The following is a 20,189-nucleotide window of genomic DNA, read 5'->3' as shown; positions in this document are numbered from 1 at the left end:
AAAGACCTAAACGCAAAATCTCAAAATGTTGTTGACAAATACAAACCAAAACTATGAAATCCTTACTTAATGCTCTTGTCTCCTTCTACATAGATCTAGATGAGATGTCTGACAAAGCGTCCTCTGAGCACGGAGAGGAGACAGAGCCAGGGGAGCAGGGCAGCACCAAAGCCTCGTCCCCAGGCTCCAGCTCCAGCCTGCCCCTGCCCTCTATGCTCCTGGAGAGGAAGATGGAGACGCTGATGACCGAGTGGAACAAAAGTCCTGACATGCTCTTCACCATTCACCCGGTGGACGGCTCTTTTCTGGTGTGGCACGTCAAGTATCTGGACGAGTTTAACCAGGGCATTTTCAGACAGGTTCAGGTGAGTGGTGTGATATTTCCAGGGCTGTAATTGACTTAAGACTTGGGGCTTGGAATTAGCAAAAGATTTCAGATATGTATATTATGCAACAATATATGACATCAAGTGCACATACAAGAAAAGTACTGGTAAACTGCATATTAGTTTGTAAAAAAGACAGCAATTTCCATGCCGTGCCCTTTCTGCTGTAATAAGGAACAAGATTTTCTGTTTGAGAGAAGAACTTAGCCTAAATATGCAGGTTTTGTGTGTTAAACATTTGTAAATGAAACAAAACACACCTCTAGGTTTGTTTTGATGAGGGAACATTATAACATAGGTCAGAAGTAGGTTAATATGGGCCCTTTAAGCCCCATGAGTTTCAGTTGTGTATTTTTGATTCTTGAAGACTGGAGTAGAGGTGATGGTGCAGATTCATACATGATAAAAAGGAACTGAAAGTACAATTGAGAGGAAAGTGAAACTTGAATTGGCTTTGATTTGCAATGTGTATCTTTGTCTTAGCTATATGCATACAAATCTGATTGATTAGAAACTAGGAATATAGCTATAAAAATGTACAAAATTATACATTTTTACCCAGAGATTGAGATGCTCTCTCTCTTGTGGATCCAATGGTGAAGTTAATTTTAAAAGATTGCTCTAATACGTTATGTGTGACAAAATCAAATAAATATATATAGAGATGAAAATATATATCTTATATATCTGTTAAACCAGAGGTTAAAAGGTATATTTACAGACTTTCATATATTTTAGAACCTTATATCTGTTTTTATTTTTTGAGCAATGCACTTATTTTGTTATTTTCTTTTAAAATTAAGACAAAACATCAAGATAAATTTTATATTTACTATATTGTTGTCTGTATTGTACCTGTATTGTCTGAGCTACTTTGTCCAAGCAGTAATCTAATAATTTGATAACACGTTTTTACTTTCTCTCACTCCTTCAGGTCTCTTTCTCCTCTCGTATTCCTGTGGCATTTCCCACCGGCGACGCCAACTCTCTGAGTAAAAATATTCTGATGTACGCCTACACTCTGACAGAGGGGGAGAGCGGTGGGACCGGGGAGCAGGGGAGGAGCACACAGCGCCTGCCCCGCTCTGCCTCAGCCTCCGCCGGGCTCACTTCACTGGGCATGAACCCTTCCAGCTCCCAGCCCATCACCAGCCCCGCAGTCATGATGGTCTCCAAGCACGTGGACGGATCCCTCAACCAGGTCAATGAACGCAATAAATCAAAAATGTGCTGTCAGGACACTGAGAGGAGTTTTATGTCATAGTGTAGTTTAAAAATAACACCTGCTTCAAAGAACTGGGGGAAGCGTGTAACTAGGGCTTGGTACTGTTTGACTTTTTTCTTTTTTTCCAATACTGATAATTGAAAAATAACTGTTTTTCGACATTGATACCTGTACCTGCATATTTTAAGTCTAATTTTAAAGGACATTACAATACAAATTAAGCTTTTAATCATGTTATTAGTATTTCTAATTCCTCTTTAAATGCTCCGAATAGCTTCCCCATAGATTTTTGTACAATTTTCATTTGACATTCAATCTTGACTAAGAATGCCCAAATCACAACCACAGAGAGTTCAAAATGAAACTACAATAAAACAATTATTTCATTTTAGAGGTTATAAATGACTACTGGACTAACTACATTTAAACCTGTATAAAACAACAAAGCAATCATGGTAGTGGATGGGGGTGCGCTCACATCCATATAAGACTCTAAATTAGCAAGTGTGCACCCCCATTGAAGACCTTAGTACCCCCATAGCTTCAAAACTGTCTGGCTCCACCTCTGCTGCTAGGTATGGTGACTCCAAGCTGGCCTGGTAATACAGTAACATAGAGATAATAGCTCTAATGTTAGATCAAAATTGAATACTCACCCTTAGTACATAATATTATGATGTAACTGAAAAAGTGAATGCTGAAGTGCAGACTCTAAACTTCCTCTTTGTGTGTGCAGTGGGCGGTGACATTTGCAGAGTGCTCGGCCTTCTCAAACGTGCTCAACGTGTCTCATAAGTTTCGTTACTGTGGTCACCGATTCCACCTGAACGACCAGTCCTGCCACACAGTGCTCCCCCTGCTGCTCACCTCGTCACATCACAACGCCCTGCTGACCCCGCCCTCTGCACCTGGCAGCATGGAGGGCGAGCAACCGCCTACGCTGCCAATACCCAAAGGACTGCCCAGGTACATGGAAGCAGAGATAAAAAGAAATACACATATGGTTTTGAATATTGCTTTAAAACGTTGGGAAACCACATTTTAGTGTCAGTGTTACATAATAATGCACCATAGTGAGTTCAGCCTTTTGAATGTTGATTTGGAAGCTTAATGCTCGAGGTAGTCACGATGTATGCCAATATAAAATATTTATTTTTTTTGCTTTTCCCCCATGGAGTATACTATAAAAGCAGCTCAAAATTAGTATCTATTTTTGCGACATACTAACCTGAAAGAAAGAGATGTAAGCAACACTATGATTGACTGAGTCGATAGTGGTCAATACCAGAACTAGTTTTAAATTTCTACTTCCTTCTTTTGCAGTTTGAAAATCAGGTAATGCAGCTTTGTTGTTCAAATCATCATCTTTTTTCATATGTTAATGAATTTAACTGACTTTGCTCTGAGCGCCTTTGAGCAGCAGTTGTTGACAGGCTGGTCGTGACATCTTAAATTCAATTGGAAAACTTTGGAGCTACTCTGACTCTGAAAAGATGATTGGGGCAAACACAATGGAGACACTTTTAGCATTTTGCAACACAATACAACAACTCATAAATAATGAAAGACACTGAAGCAGAGCTATTTTTGTCCCTCCAGGAAGCAGCTTCGTAATGCAGCTACTCGCACCTTCCATGACCCGAATGCCATTTACAGTGAACTGATCCTGTGGAGGGTGGACCACATCGGGCCCCTGTCCTGCACTGGGGGGGTCTCTGAACTCGCCCGCATCAACTCTCTCCACACCTCTGCCTTCAGCAACGTGGCGTGGCTGCCCACTCTCGTCCCCAGCACAGTCCTTGGTAAACATGTTGATGTATTTTTATGTGGGTGCATTAATAATTTAAGGGTGCATTGTGCAACTTTTCTTATGGAGGGTCCTTCAGATGCTTCATGGATGTGCTGTTTCTGTGTCTGGAATGTTTCACAGTATGTCATTAAATCTTTCTATCTTCGTGGAAACCAAACCAGACCAAGTTACAGGTCAGATCTGTGTAGAGGCAATCCCACTCTCAGTTCGAATGCCTGTTTTTCTAGATATTTTTGAGCAGTAAAATCACGTGTAATTGAGTAAATGTAAGATAGAGCTCTTTAATGTCATGTTGTGGAACATTCCAGGCAGAGCAATGACATCTTCATAGAAACAAGCAGGCGACAGGCCCCCCAACCAAAATGTTACATAGTGCATCTTTAAAGATTTTTATGGATTTTATGCTGAAAATGGATAGTTATGATGCAACTGAAATGAAACATAACTATTCCTTTGTGTGTGCGCTGTAGATGGTGATGTCCACTGATAGTTTTCTCTGTTAGATAAGCATAACAGTGTGGAACAATTTGATTTTGGTGGGCAGGAACATCAAACTAACAAAAACAGTAAAAAACTATAGTATACACACATAACCGCCAAACTGGAATCTGGGTTTCTAAACTTGTTCTCCTTATGGACTTCTTGGGGTTTCACAATAGTTTTTCACGATCTTGCTTAACTTTAGCTTTGCATAAGCCGCCTTTCTCTTTAAATTTTTTGTACCAAGTCCAAATCTCTTTGCTACTTGGTGAAGTTTTTTCCAAATTTTGCATTGAAGGCTACACAGTCTTGGGTGACTGTGTGCGAGCATATTCCAAGATGCAAAATAATTTCTCTTTGGCAGTGAACGGTTCAACCTGAAAACAGAGCAAAAATAAAAGATTAAATATCAGGTCTTGATCTGTTTCTATACATTCTGTGAAAATTTGAGGTTATTTAAGAATTTTCAAAATTATTGGTCTGTGAAATTATGTCATTTTTTTGAGACACCCATGTACAAATTCATTAATCTTACAAACAAAAAGATGCTTTGTACCAGATTTAGCTGCTGCTACTTTCCATCTGCAGTTCAGCGCCAAGTCCCATTTTAGAGTTTGCAGAATTAATCAAATGTTGTGATGGAGACTATACTAAATTAATCCATATAAAGGAATTCATTTATAACTACCATCCATTTGTATTTGATTTTTTTCACAAGTAGATGACAGATTTGAATCCTGTCCCCCCCTCCTCTTGTTCATTCATATAAGTGAATTCCCCCCGGCCTTTGTTAAGTCTCACCTGCGCTCTCTGACTGTCAGACTGCAGCAGCGTAGATAGCATCTAGAAGTGATATGTGAGAATACAACAGGGGCAGGTTGGCCAGTCTAATTACAGGTAGCTTTAATATTTTTAGAAAGTGAATATTTTAATGGCATTCCTTTGTCTGGGTGGGTTTGCCCCTGGGTACAGTGGCACACCTCACTGACCTAAAATAGACTAATCCTGTAGTTGGAACAGTATTTCATAGTATGGATTTTGCAGTCTCATGTTGCCATTGAAGGGGGACTATTAATAAGCCAATTGTGTGTGCTGAGAGTTCGTCAAGATGTACAATTTAATAAATAAGCAGTAACAATGTGAACTACTGACAGCCTTCTTGTTCTGCCTTTGTGAGATTTTGAGTCAGATACTTGTGCATTCATACACCGAGTTCTAACAGTAGCTAATTTATGCTTACAAAGTAGGACGCTGATTAAACTTTTCACTTCTGTCCTCCATCAGGGACTTACTGTAACAGTGCCAGTGCCTGCTTCGTAGCTTCAGATGGAAAAAATCTCCGCCTCTACCAAGCTGTGGTGGATGCCAGGAAACTACTAGACGAGTTGTCGGATCCAGAAACCTCTGTGAGTTGGTCATATTGAATCTGCACCATTATTCTTCCTGTATATAAATCATACTCTTAAGTACATATGACAGCATGTTTGCATGTTTTTCTAGTTTTCTAATGGTTTGGTGGAATAGTATCTGTGGTAAATGTGTAACATAAATTTACATTAGTTTAGTTTGTGGATTAAATAAAACATAAACTGGATTTGTATCCATTCTCAAGGAAAATACAAAATACCAAAATCCAGGGACAATCTATACATGAGTGTGTTTTTTTGGCAATTTGAACCTTCTTTTGACAAAATAAAGCTGTTTTGCCTTATTTTTTATTAGTCTAATCATAAATATCAAGCAAGTTAAGTATGTTTTGACCCATGTTAACATTATGGTTGCTAGGTAACTGTTTTTTAATTACAGTAGCTCGTAGGAGTGGAAGAAAATATTGATTCATGATCACGATACTTCATTGCGCGATTCTTATACCGATTCAAAATGTGTCGATTTTTAGAAGTCATGTTTTTCATGAAAAATTAATAAGTTCAATTTAATTTTCTTTCTCATGATTTAAAAATTAAATAAACAGTATTTCATAAAATTTTGTTCTTGTGAATGTATACTTGACCAAAATATTATATATAATTATTGAAAGTCACAATATTTCGTCATTTGTTTTACTATCAGGATATAGGATCGGGATATATTGAATCGTGACAGGCATATCATGATGAGTATTGTATCGCCATACAGTACCTCGTATGTCAGATCTGCTGCCCATGTCTAACCAGGAAGTTAAATTATATACTCCTCTAAAATAAAAAAAAAAACGTAAATATAAATCTTGAATACAGTGATGTTAACTTATATAGTTATAGTAAAATTAGTAGTCTAACCTGTCATTTGCACTTTCAAGTCAGAAAATTTAACTTTCTTTTTCTAACTTATTTTCCATCAGACTGCACCTACATGTTCTGTGTACATGTAAAGTAACTGTTGTGTTCTTGTTTAGAAACTGGTGGGCGAAGTGTTCAACATTGTGAGCCAACAGTCTACAGCCAGGCCTGGATGTATCATTGAGTTGGATGTCATTACAAACCAGGTTAAATGCTTCTCTGTCAATATTCAACTACATGGTACTTTATGTTTTAATGAAACAGGGCATAGATTATTTAAAATCTACTTTCATGAGCTTTTACCTGTCTTTAACCATCCACTTTAGTTGTATTGCATATTTCATAAACAGACAGACTTAGACTTAGACAAACTTTATTGATCCACAAGGGAAATTATTTGGAAACAGTAGCTCACATATCACAATATAATAACAAAGAGTAAAAATATAAATCAATAATAATAAACAAAACTTAATAATACATGCTCAGTTCAATGTTCCAAACAGTAAAAGCAGTCTTGCATTTGAGTTCCTGTTTTGACTCACCCACAATCTCCACTCACTGCTCTGTATTTACCTGAGATTATTCAAAAATCTGATTCTTGGTCATACATATAGGATTCAAACAGGTCACACAACCATTTTTCAATAGTAACAACACAGAACACCCTAATTTTTCCTGTTATTTATTGCAACTCAAGTTGTGCAAGGCCAGCGAATAGCTTGAAATGGTTCAAAGGTAAATACTGAACATCCAGAGGTTAAAAAAAAGATAAAAGATAACAAAACAGAAGTCCAAGCTCTGCCAAAAACTACCTCATGAAAAAAGAACAAAATGGTGAGCTTGAAAACGTGGAGTGTCCAGCCAAGTCTCCAGACTTAAACTGCACTGAGCTGGTTTTGTGATGAACTGGACAGAAAAGTAAAAGTCAAGCAACCCACAAGTGCCACATATTTATGGGAACTTCTGCAACAGACTTGGGAAGAACTTTCTGAAGAGTATTTGACTTCTATTGTAAAAAGAACGAGTCACGAGTGTGTTCAGCTGTTATACCTGCCAAAGGTGGACACTTTCATGAATCAAAAGTTTAGAATATGTTTTGGTGAGCAGTAAAGAGTAAAAAAAACTGGAAAAAGTGTGGTGTTCTAAAACGTTTGACTGGCAGGGTACATGAAAATCCATGGGTTGCTACAGTGAAATGCCAGCATGAAAAGACAAGAGGGTCTGTCTCTTCTGCAGTTTCCAACAGGAAGTCATTTGAGCTCTTTCTATTATTAGGTCATTTTAGATCAATAATGTGGTTTACAATAAAAAAAAAAGGAAATAATAATTTATATATGTTATAACTTAACACTAAATACCTGAATAAAAAGCATAATATGTTTTCTGCCATATTGCCATAGTAACCAGTGTACTTATGTGTATCTGCAGTGTGGGTCCAACACTCAGCTGCTGCATGTCTTCCAAGAGGACTTCATTCTTGGGTACAAACCTCCGAAATCAGAAGCGACACCACCAACATTTGGTGATGGAGGTACAAGACACTTTTGACAGCAGAATATATATCGTTTGTTCATTTTTTGTTTTTAACTTCTGCATTATTATCTTACTGCAGATTACCAGCCTCCTCCATTTTCTGAGAAGTTTTTCCTGGTTGTGATCGAAAAGGATTTGAATAGGAACTCTGTGCTTCAAATGTGGCACCTTCATCTCCAGTCTGTCCAGGCCTGTGTTGGTAAGTCCATGCAACTGCTTCATTACATAAACTCGGATGAATACCTGAAAACTAAATACCTGCATTAAAAAGTATTCTGTAGATTATTCTGATACATGGTCCAATCAGAATACCAAGAATACCAGTCACCAACTGCAATGTTAACGGCTACAATTTTAATATGTTCTTGTCAAGATAAATGCTCTTAACATCATGCATTATATGATTTAAAGAATGAAACTGTATGCGTAGAATACCCTGATGCCTTTAGGCCGATCAATTCTGTCAGAAAGCCCGGACACTAATGCACCTTACAAAATAGCACTGACTTGGAACGCACTTTAGAAAATGGGGGCGGGTGGGGGCTGTTTTTTTAAAAGACTGTATTTGACATACAATATTTTTAAACTAATTATTCCTATTATTATTTGTGCTGTTGCCAAGCTGGACCTGAGTGCAGAGTTTTGTTTCAGTGTATGTTTTATAATGACAAAAAAATTCTGATTCTGATATAATTCATTTTTACATAGCATTTTCTTGGGCAATAGCTTTTAAAGGTGCACTGCGTAACATTTCTTGGGGGGGGGGGGGTTAGTCTCCATGTAGATGTACTTGAAATGGTAAAGCATTAAACTTATCTATCTCAGTGGAGACCAGCAGTGTAAGGTACAGATCAGTTCAGTGGATATTATATGCATGTTCTTAAAGGTATTTCCGAACAATAAAATCCACCTCTAGTGAAACAAAGGCTGAATAGGCTTTTAATGCCATTCTGTGGAAGAATCCTGCACAACGTCTTACTTGCAAAATGTGATGATTTTTTTGGGACAAACAGTGCAATGTTTCGGCACTAGGCCTTCATCAGGCAAACAAGTGCCGAAACGTTGCAAGTAAGACGGTCTGCGGGATTTTTCTCTATGTTCTTGGCTGCTCCCTCTCCTCCAATGCACCCGTCTCAAGTAATTGATAGGCGAATTTCTCATTCTTTTAATGCCATTCTGTGGAACCTACCAAGCAAAGCGATAACATCTGCCTATAAACAAAAAGGTGGCACCGAAAGAATGGCAAAAACAAATAGTGGGCAAAGAGTGTCAAACTATAAAGAAAAAACTGCATGACTCTCGCAGGAAGTCATTTTTATGGCATGGTGCTATATCACAGCGGCAGAAAGGACTTAGTGGGCGGGGCTAAATGTTAAAACTAAAACATGTTTCTGACCCATGGTTTGAAAACAGGTACATCCCTTTAAATTCCCCCACCTTCTTTGTCCCTGTGCCCAGATGAGAAGAGTCCAGTCTACAGCTTTCAGAGTCAGCTCATGGTTCCTAATCAGACTGTGAACCCAGACTCGTCTCCAGAGTCGTCTCCCATCAGACCTCTGCCTCGCTCGGCCTCCACCGCAAACCTCCAGTCTGCCAGTAAACTCATCCTCAGCTCCAAACTGGTCTACAGCAAACGTCTGGACCTGCCGCATGGCGTGGAGGTCACCAGGGCAACGCCATCTGCAGGTAAGACGCTGCGTAACGTTTGTGCTTGTGGATAATACTTATTTATTTTTTATCTTTTTTATGGGGATAGATTTACAGAAGTATTCATGCAAAAAAGTTCTAAATGTTTTAAATTACTACTGCCATCTACCATAATTCCAGACACTTTTTTTTTTAAATAAACAATTGGATAAATAAACAAAATAAACATAAATTATCACTTGTTTGGTGAGAAGGAAATAGTGCAGAAACTGTTTTGCTTTAAATCACATTTACATTTAAGGTTTAAATTGTTCTTGGATTTTTGTGAAAGGAGAATTTTCCAAATAATTACACATTTTTAGTACTTTCAATTTCACATACTCTTTCACAAAATTACCATAAATGTCTGCTATTGTAAAGAAACTAAAGAAACTCACTAAAAATTCTAAAACTGACTGGATTACTTTAAGTTTGACATTAAAAAGCACAAATATTTCCTAAAGAAGTATATACATCTAAAGAATATATAGAAATCACCACATTGACTATCCCATTCTCTTTCTAAAGGTCATTTGAGCTCCTCCTCCATCTACCCCGTGTGCTTGGCTCCGTACCTGATCGTCACCACCTGCTCGGACTCCCACGTGCGGTTCTGGCACTGTGCTGTAGAAGGCGCCGACGAGGGCTATGGGGACGACCAGCAGGACAGCCGCGTGTACCGGTGGGAGCCCTGGGCCTTAATGAACGAAGAAGAAGACAACAACAGTGCAGTCTCAGTCTCAGGACGTCCTGTAGCTGTGTCCTGCTCGTATATCGGCAGACTGGCTGTGGCGTTTAAGCAGCAGAGACAGACGCAGGTATAAAATGGGAATCTGATCCCCCACTGTGTACTTCTGTCTGGGTTATAATATTCATATTACACCAGCAGTCACCTTGAATTGAAACTATGCAATATAAATGCAAATGTGGAGATCTGTCTGAAAGTCTAGAACAGTTTTCACTTACATGGTTTTGTTCAACTTTTATTTTATATGCGTGCCATTGCTTTCTTATCCATGGGTTTTAGGAGTGATGAAAACTGAGCAAAGTTGGCATAGTGATTACCAATTTAAAATAAGATTCAATAGTCAAAGGTTCTAAAAAACATGAATAAGAAACAGACTCTTTGTGCTTAAATCATGGGAATTATTCTATAAGTGTTATTTTTTATTACTTATGTTTTTTATTTTAGAATTTTACTACCAAAACACTTACTACAAGGAAGACTCCCATTATTTATAAGTTGTCATTCCCAGCACAATAAACTCTAACTCTAATTTAACTATGGGTAATTTAGAATCACTTGTCTAATCCTGATTCAAATATAATAATTTACATGATTGGCCCGGACAGAAGTGCTATCAAGAAAATGATATTTTGCTGCAGAAAATATCAATAATATTCAAACTACTAATGCCAGTGAACTGTTTTCTAAATGAGTAAGATCCTCACTGTTCTTATTCTGTGTCCCCTACAGTTTAATTGTGCTCAGGACTTCTCGATGCATGTGTCGATCTACGAGTGTGAGTCGACCGGGGGCTCGGAGTGGGTCCTGGAGCAGACCATTCACCTAGACGAAATAACCAGACCCACCTCCACACTGGACCCCAGAGTCAGCGTGGACTCCAACCTCTTTGTCTACAGCAGGTCAGGTTTAAAGCTTATAGTTGTGTTTTTAATATTGATTTTTTTCATTTAACGTTCACTCATTTGAACAGCACAATCATGATAATGCATTTTATGTTTTAAAAGAAATGGTTAAAGCTAAAGGTAAACTTTATTGGCCCCTTGGGGAAAGTGGTCTTGGGGCACAGTGCCACTTGCTGCATGTCATAAAATTGAACACACAACACACAGTTAGTAACACAGTTATTCAGAACAATACACGTTACAATACATTAAATCTAGCTCTATATGTACAATATCCTTTGTCTGATTAAAGACTGTTTAAATCAACAGTTCTTAATCCCTGCCTCAACCATTAAAAACCATGCTATACGACACAAAAAGTTAAATAAGAAGAAGTCATGATGAATATTAATACATTACAGCTATCCAAGTTTCACAATTCATCATACTGATTAATGCAAAGGAGAAATTAAATTCTGTCAACTGTACAAAAGTTTTTTGATTTAAAACGTTTCGTAGTTCATCCAAGCTGCTTCTTCAGTTCTGCATGTGCTGCTTAGATGAGCTGTGAAACGTAAAAATAAACAAAAAATGTCTAGTTGACAGATTAGAATTTCTTCTTTGCAACTGATCCTACCTGGATGACTGAGGGATTCCTCGACCATACAGGTTATGTTAAAAAGCGGGTCCACGTACAATGAATTCTTTATTCAACAGCGATTTAACACAAGCATTTAAGATATAAATCATAATAAATATACAAAAAAAAAAAAAAACTGAAACTGATCTTCAAATGTCCCAGGCACACTAACTGTACATACCTTACTTTGACTGTTACTGAGGGGTCTAACGATATCCAAGTCCCACGATATAATATCATCACAGTATGAACCTCACAGTACAATATTTATTGTGATATTTTGAGGAGGCTAACAAAACTGTTAATATGCTACTTTTACTCTTAAAATGCCTTCACAAGACTTAATCCAAAGAACTAAGACTTAAAAGTGCTTTGAACTGTTATTTCTTCGTTTAGTCTGCACTGAAATGGAGCAAAGGATCATGGTCTATGTAGTTCCCTGTGTCTTTTTTTAGCTATTGCTGCACCATAACTCTTAATTTAAGCAAAGAGACTTGTAATTCTATATATTGTGATGGTCCACGATATTACTGTGAGAACTCTGACGATACAATATCACGATATTTCGGTTATTGTTACATCCCTAATCTTACCATTATAGAGTATGAACCCCTGGAAGAATATTATTGTTATTGCTGAAGTAATAAGTAAAATAAAGTGCAGTTTACTATTAGACTGGCTCCAAAGAGAATGAGGAGATTTGTGTTTGTTGAACCTGGCACCATGGCTGTGTAGTGCTTTAGGAAAATTTATGAGGAAAAAAATAATGCCAAGAGGCAAACATATTAATAGCTAGAGTCATTTGGGAACATTTTTTGTAAGCGGTGGTTGGCGTCAACTCATAAAAACAAAAGTACCATGTCTCAAAGCAGTTTAAATCTGTTATGTTTTTATGTCCATTATAATAATACAACAAAATTATTCTCATTTCAGGTCTGATCTTTACATGAGCAGAGACCACACCTCTCCCAACATCAAGCACTACGTCCACCTAGACTGGCTCTCCAAAGAGGACGGCTCCCACATCCTCACTGTGGGCGTCGGCTCCAACATCCTCATGTACGGGCGCATCTCCGGCGTGGTCAACGAACAGACCAGCAGCAAGGACGGAGTCGCAGTCATCACCCTTCCTCTCGGGGGCAGCATAAAACAGGGCATTCGCTCACGGTGGATTCTACTACGCTCAATAGACTTGTTATCTTCAGTAGATGGGACTCCTTCGCTGCCTGTGTCTCTGTCTTGGGTTCGAGATGGTATTTTAGTGGTGGGAATGGACTGCGAGATGCACGTTTACGCTCAATGGCGCCAGGACATTAAACCAGGCGATGGCGATGAGGGGAACCTGTCCTCGGCGGATATTTCAGGAGGCCAGAATCCAGTTTTTGAAGGGAGAGCCCGGTCTAAGAGTGTGTTTGAGACCAGTGCCGCTGTAGACGAGGCGCTAAGAGCTCCAGCGGGTCTACAGGAGGGGGGTCTGTTTGAAGCAGCTCACTCACTTTCTCCCACCCTCCCCCAGTACCACCCCACGCAGCTGCTCGAGCTTATGGATCTGGGCAAAGTGCGGCGAGCCAAGGTATGGGATGGTACTCATTCCAAAGGTGCATTATGTAACTTTTCTGATGGAGGGTCTGCCAAATGCTTTTCTCCATGGAGATGTGATTGCTTTGTCAGGAATGTTTCACAGTATGGTATAGGGCTGCTCGTCAAGATTATTTTGGTCAATATTGAAATCACAATTATTCAAACGATTATTTTTTAGTTACACAATGCATTTTTCAGCATTTCTTTCTCTCAAAATTGTGCACAAAACTTTCAAATTTAAAATAAATATAGGCTACAAATATGTACCTTGTTTTTGCACAGATTTGCAATGTATAAAATATAAAATGAATAAAATATACTTTAAACATGAAATAAGGCATAGAAAAACATAAATGTATCCAAAATAAACAATATATCAAGCTGTTCTGCAGTCTCTGTATTAAATAAATTAAAATGAATATACTTATTTATATACAAATAATCCCCAAATAAACTTTGTAAAGCTTTAATTGTTTCAACTCTATTAAATGAATAACTGACATATATGTGTATTTGTTTTGGGCAAGTAAGAAATGTGCATTCTTTTACAATAGAACATTTAATATTAATGAAATTATAGCAGAAATAACAACAACATTTTTTTTTTTTAAATGGCCCAAAAAGGAGTGGGAAGAGGAAAATTTATTTAATCCCACCCCCCCTCTTCTAATCAAACACAAAGAGCTTTCTTTTGAATTTTTCAGACTTTGGAGATCGTTTGACACACAAATCAAAATCGCGATTAATTGCACAGCCTTAGTATGGTATTATACCTTTCAATCTCCATGGAGACCAAACCACATCAAGTTACAGGTCAGCTCTGTGAAGAGGCAACCGACTCACAGTTTCTAGGTATTTTTGAGCTATAAAGCCACCTTTATTTGAATAAATATAAGGCAGAACTGTTTAATGTCTTACTGTTTAATGACATGTCCATAGAAACAAGCAAGTCATGGACCCCCAATGAAAAAGTTACATAATGCACATTTAAGGCAGCTATTATCTGTGGATGAAAAATTGTCCTCATTACAAAAACACAGAATCTGAGTTGGAGAGACTTCACCTGTCTGACAGCTCTTTGAAATAACACTATTCTTGCCTCTTCTAATAACCGCACTGTCTTGTACCCCTCAGGCTATTCTTGCTCACCTGGTGAAGTGCATTGCGGGTGAGGTTGCCGTGGTGAGGGACGTGGAGGCGGGGGAGGGCGGGTCCAGGCGCCATCTGTCCCGCACCATCAGTGTCACAGGAAGTACAGCCAAAGACACCATCGTCGCAGGGCGCGATGGAGGCAGAGATTACACCGAAATCAACTCCATCCCCCCTCTGCCCCTGTACTCGCTGCTGCTGGCCGACCAGGACACCGCCTACAAGGGGCTAGAGGAGGCGGCGAAGGCGGCGAAAGGGGCAGATGGAGAGGTGACCCAGAAGTCTGCAGAGGATCAGTATGCAGACCTCTTCCAGGTAATTATGGTCAATGAATAATGAATGCCTTCATAGTAAATAATACCAGAAACAGTGCTTTTGATGAAAATGAAAGAAAACAACTAAGTGAGCTGACAACTTACCTTAAGACAAGAAACATTTCCCCAAGAAAATGCACTGAATGTGTTCAGTGTGTGTGCAATTCAGTAAATTTAAAACAATTAAGATCAAATAATGTGTCTTTCCAACAAAATGTGTCTAAATCAGGACTGATTTCATTATAAAATCAAAAAATCTGCTGATTGCTGCAGTGAAATGCCACTATGAAGAGGTGATTCTGCAATTTTGAAAAGGAAGTAAATGGGCAGATTTCTAATACTAAGCAGTTTACAATGAAAAGTATATAAAAGCCTGCTCTACCTAGTTATAGGGTCACAATAAAAATACATAATATGTTTTCTTTAAAGCCACAGTATGCAACTTCTTTGTTGCTTGTCTCCATGGAAATGTTCCTTTAGCAGGTTGGCATAATGTATCTGTCTTCATGGAGAATGCTCTGAAGTATGGTTTTAACTTTCTATTTCTGTGCAATCATGCGGGTGACATAGCATCTCCAGAAAGTTACATTCTGAGCCTTTAATGCAGGGCATGAAACACATTGTTGAAAGCCACTTTCAAGCTCTGCATAGCAATGCACAGAATAGTTCAGCATTTTATTACAGTATGCAGTAGACATCTGAAGATCTATTTTTCTCTTTGACAGATGCCCACAGTCACTACAGACGACTTTGTGAACTTTGCCACTGACAAACCAGAAAAGAAATCCAGAGTAATCAACCTCTCTCAGTATGGACCATCCTACTTTGGACCAGAACATGCTCAGGTAGAACTCTAATGTTATGCCAGTGTATTCATGTTTAATAAGGACATTATTAGTAGTTTTTCTTTTATTGTATCAGGTTCTGTCCAGTCACCTCATGCACTCCAGCCTCCCCGGTCTGACGCGACTGGAGCAGATGTTTTTAGTGGCTTTGGCTGATACTGTGGCAACGACCAGCGCGGAGGTCACCAGCTCCAACGACAAACAATACACAGGTATCCATGAGCTTCAGAAGGACAACAAATTAGGACTGTTGACATAGAGATTAACAATTTAAAACAAAATATTAGATCTTTAAAATGGGAAAAAATCCTTAAAATGTTTTATATAACAGAAAGTTGAAACCCGTGAGCTGAAACTTACTTTGATTTCAAATAATTACTTCTGAATTCCCATTCCCAGTTGTTCATTTGGTAAAGTTTGCACCCAGTCACCTGAAAGTTGATAGTTCAATCTCCACTCACACTAATGCCATATTACATTTTGTAGTTTTGCAAGACATTTAACCTGCCTGAACTTTACTGTCTGCATACACTGTTGAATATATGTGTGTGTGAAAACTTCTTAGATATAAAGAGCTTTGAGTTGAACAATTAAATACATTAGCTTGTATTAAATGGTCTTTTAAAATTACTCGGCAATCTTATGCATCTTAAAATATATAGTGTTTCATATAGTTTACATATAAAATAACTCTGAACAGAGGTAGTCACTGATTAAGTGTTCCAGAGAGGCTTTATCTGGAGTTTCCGTAGTACAATGTTGTTATGGTGTTCCTTTTTACAGATACAGGCCTTCAGATAAAGTTCCTCTTATTGTCCATACATTGTCATTACATTTATCTAGCCTTTTGCCGCATTCGACATAAGCAAGCTGTTCCAGTACTACGCACGCACAAAGCGTAAAAAAGTTCAAGGCGAAGGTAGTGTCATATCTTGTGGGATGACAGTGTTTAAAATTATTTTCGCTATCAGAATAAGAGACCACAGGTACATATGCAGAATGTCAGTTCATTTTTACGTAGGGCTACAAGATATACTGAATCAAAATTAAATAGTTGCAACTAGCAAATCTTAAAAGACTGCATTTCCTCTTCCTCATTATATTTTATTATTTAAAAAGAACCTGTAGTTTAGACCTCTACAAAAATGTTCTTGTGATTCCTGTATTAGTGTAGTCTCTCAAATGTGATTGTTCCTGGCAGTGTTTAAAATTTTAGCTTTGAACAAAGGCCTACGAATAAAACACATCATAAATCTATTCGCAATTTCAATGTTTTCCTAAAAAAAACAACAACGTTTTCTTCCCCCAAAACGCCCAGCCCTATTTTAATCATGTCCTTGTGAAGTTATTTTGCAATTTCCAACAATAATGTGTATATTTTAATTTTACACCACAGTCCAGCACCACTGCTCCAAATTGAGTCTTTTTAAAATTTTTCTTCTTTTTTAATACCTTGCCATGTTGATGACTCTGTGTACTGCTCAGACGGTGTTTATCTCACAGCTGGTTGTTTCTTTGTTTGTTGTAGGTGGTGAGGCGCTGGACGAGTGTGGACTTCGGTATCTTCTGGCCATGCGTCTTCACACATGTTTGCTCACGTCTCTGCCTCCTCTGTACCGCATGCAGCTCCTCCACCAGGGTAAGAACACGACAGTATTCAACGTTATAACAGAGGATAGGAGAAAGTGTATTGTGGATGCAAATTTTAATAGGGTTAAGGCTGTGCATTTTATAAAATCGTAATCAAATTGAGGAAATACTTGTCTTGTCCATTCACAATGTTTTTAATAGTACAGTTTTTAATAACAGAAATTAAAAGACATATAACATCAAAAGCATTGGTCTCCTCCCCTCACTCTGTTGCATTCTGTTGTATGTTGGATGCAGGTTTGTCGACGTGTCACTTTGCCTGGGCGTTCCACTCGGAGGCAGAGGAGGAGCTGTTGAACATGATCCCGGCGATGCAGAGAGGAGACCCCCAGTGGTCCGAGCTCAGGGCTGTGGGCGTGGGCTGGTGGATACGCAACATCAACACTCTGCGTAAAATGGTGGAGAAGGTAAAAAATATATATATATACATGATAACAAATAGCTGCTAAGGAAGGGAACGGGATCGTGCAAAATAAATTTTTATTTTGTAAATTTTTTTATACAAGACCGATATATCCAGTATTAGTCTTGTGGCTGTGGCCTAAAACACCATATTTGCCCATACTGATATTATGATTTTAATATGAATTGCAAGGGCCACTGTTATAGTAAATTTCACAAAATAATTCATAAAAATATTACAATTATGTATTTATCTGGGCTCTAAAATGTGTAAACATAGTCATATTTGACCACAATTGCTCTTCTATTTCCATTTTTACTCATTATAATTAGTCTGTTTGAAAAGACAAATTTGATGCACTGAAAAATAAAACAATTACCATTATAAAAAAGATATATCACCCATTATTAGATTTTAATTACCTATATCAGCTACTGGTCAGGTCCAAAGTGACTCATTGTAGCCTGCTATAGAAATGTTGTATTCTGTAGCTCTATAAAAAAAAATGCATTTGTTATTTGTTGTTGTAAATAAGTAGCAGAAACTACAAAATTATTTGTTGAAGTAAACAAATTTGTTCTTAGTACCATGACTCCTTTAGCCTGTTATTGCCAACCCGCACTTAACAAAAATAAGTACCCTGCTTTAACTGTCTTTCTGTTCTTATTAACTGACTTTTTCTTCTTCGCCTCAGTTGGGTAAAGCTGCCTTCCAGAGAAACAATGACCCGCTAGACGCTGCGCTCTTTTATTTAGCCATCAAGAAGAAAGCAGTTCTGTGGGGACTTTTCAGGTGAGACGCACTAATCTGCTCCACAACATTTCATCACTGCTCCATTTTGATAAACTTTCCAGAGCTTTGTGCGGATTCTAAAGATGGATTCCTCACCTTTTTCCTCAGGTCACAGCACGATGAAAAGATGACTCAGTTTTTTAAGAATAACTTCACAGAGGATCGCTGGAGGAAGGCCGCTCTGAAAAATGCCTTCTCTCTTTTGGGTAAACAACGATTTGAACAGTCCGCCGCCTTCTTTCTGTTGGCCGGATCACTCAAAGACGCCATTGAGGTACGAATAAACAATAGCCCGTGGGAAATGCAACTGCAGTTTTGATTCGCTGCATTCTTTTGAGTCAAATTTGATTTTATAGAACCAGTCTGCATAAACATAAACTTTATACACAAACCCAATAACCTAATACAAAATATACTGTATACCAGAGTTCTGCACAGGTCCATTTTCAGAGCCCCGCACCCGCGCAGTACAGCACCACTTCCGCCGGTTAACCTGTGATTATATCAAAGTTAAATCCTCACCTACCCAGACCCGTTGATATGCCACCTGTTTCCCGCCCGTGCCCGTGATAAATCGAGGTCGGCCCATTAGGCCAGGGCTATGTGTCATTAGCAGATTATAGATATATACATGTCGCAACAGCCACGCCATTTGCCAGAACTACATCAGGAAAGGATCAGAATTGAATCAGGTCTAAACCAGAGCTTAACCAGGTCTAAACCAGGACTAAATCAGGACTGAACCAGATCTAAACCAGGACTGAACCAGGACTAAATCAGGACTAAACCAGGACTAAACCAGTGTCATTAGCATAAATATATACATGCTGCAACCACCTAGCCAATCACCAGGACTACACCAGGACTGGACCAGGTCTAAACCAGGACTAAATCAGGAGCGCAGCCGCTGAGCCGATGACTGTCTGTCTGACATCGTTCCAGGAAAAGACTGGGAAATGACACTTGTTTCCAGGGGAACAGATGCGCTGGATTAGTATTTTATTAGTATTTTTCTCTCGTTCATTGTTCATTTGATTCACCTGACGCACCCGTGTGTAATCACAACCGCCCGCATACCCGTCCGTACAGAAAATTACAGAACGTTAAAAGTTGCCCGTTTCAGCAACTACAACATGTCCCTCAAAATCTAATTAATGCATGCTGTTATTTCCAGGCTACTATATTTTCCGTCATATTTGATAGTATGTTAGATTTAAAGCCCAGTATGGAACTTTTCTTATGGGAAGTACATTACCTGCTTGACTCAATGGACTGTTATTGTTTTGCCTGGCATGTTCCACAATTATCGCATTAAACCTGTATCTTATTGTTACTGTGAAGCTCGACTCTCCATAGATCTCTCTATAACTAGGCCTGGTAGCTTGTGTCTCCATGGAGATGGGTAGGTTTAATGTGGAAGATTTCAGGCAGTGCTTTTAACCTCTCCATTAAGTCAAGAAAGAAGCTGGCCCTCAACCAGAAAAGTAAAACCAGTGAAACCACAGTAAACCATCACTTCCAGCCAAGTCTGTTTCTGTAGCTCTGTGATTAAAATCCTACAAAAAAACCTACAGTAATCAAAAAACAGGAGGAAAATGACAAATCTATCATCTAAGGGAAACACAATTACATTTTTTTTTTCTCCAAATTGCATCTGCCCTACATTATATGACCCAGTACCCTGACAGTACAGTCATTCCTCCCTCCCTGGATTCCTATTTCCCTCACAGCAGAGACAAAGATAATGGACTTTCTTATTACACTTTCTCTTTAGGGTGTCTGGG

The 20,189-nt window shown here is 38.5% G+C and overlaps 1 protein-coding gene across 1 annotated transcript in view; it reads left to right on the top strand.

Moving 5' to 3' along the window:
* dmxl2 (Dmx-like 2) overlaps positions 1-20,189 on the top strand; it is a 93,948-nt gene that overhangs the window by 37,199 nt on the left and 36,560 nt on the right. The window contains 19 exon segments of the mRNA XM_020939077.2: positions 94-365; positions 1,321-1,587; positions 2,348-2,577; positions 3,211-3,413; positions 5,186-5,307; positions 6,297-6,386; positions 7,612-7,714; positions 7,796-7,915; positions 9,175-9,402; positions 9,931-10,220; positions 10,880-11,049; positions 12,605-13,244; positions 14,387-14,716; positions 15,441-15,560; positions 15,637-15,772; positions 17,089-17,199; positions 17,448-17,617; positions 18,308-18,405; positions 18,514-18,679. Of these exon segments, the coding sequence (XP_020794736.2) occupies positions 94-365; positions 1,321-1,587; positions 2,348-2,577; positions 3,211-3,413; positions 5,186-5,307; positions 6,297-6,386; positions 7,612-7,714; positions 7,796-7,915; positions 9,175-9,402; positions 9,931-10,220; positions 10,880-11,049; positions 12,605-13,244; positions 14,387-14,716; positions 15,441-15,560; positions 15,637-15,772; positions 17,089-17,199; positions 17,448-17,617; positions 18,308-18,405; positions 18,514-18,679 (3,866 nt within the window).

The sequence above is a fragment of the Boleophthalmus pectinirostris genome, unplaced genomic scaffold (genome assembly GCF_026225935.1).
Source record: "Boleophthalmus pectinirostris isolate CB_2022bp ecotype Guang Dong unplaced genomic scaffold, ASM2622593v1 HiC_scaffold_19, whole genome shotgun sequence".
Classification (NCBI taxonomy): Eukaryota; Metazoa; Chordata; class Actinopteri; order Gobiiformes; family Gobiidae; genus Boleophthalmus; species Boleophthalmus pectinirostris.
This window is presented reverse-complemented; position numbering and strand designations above follow the sequence as displayed.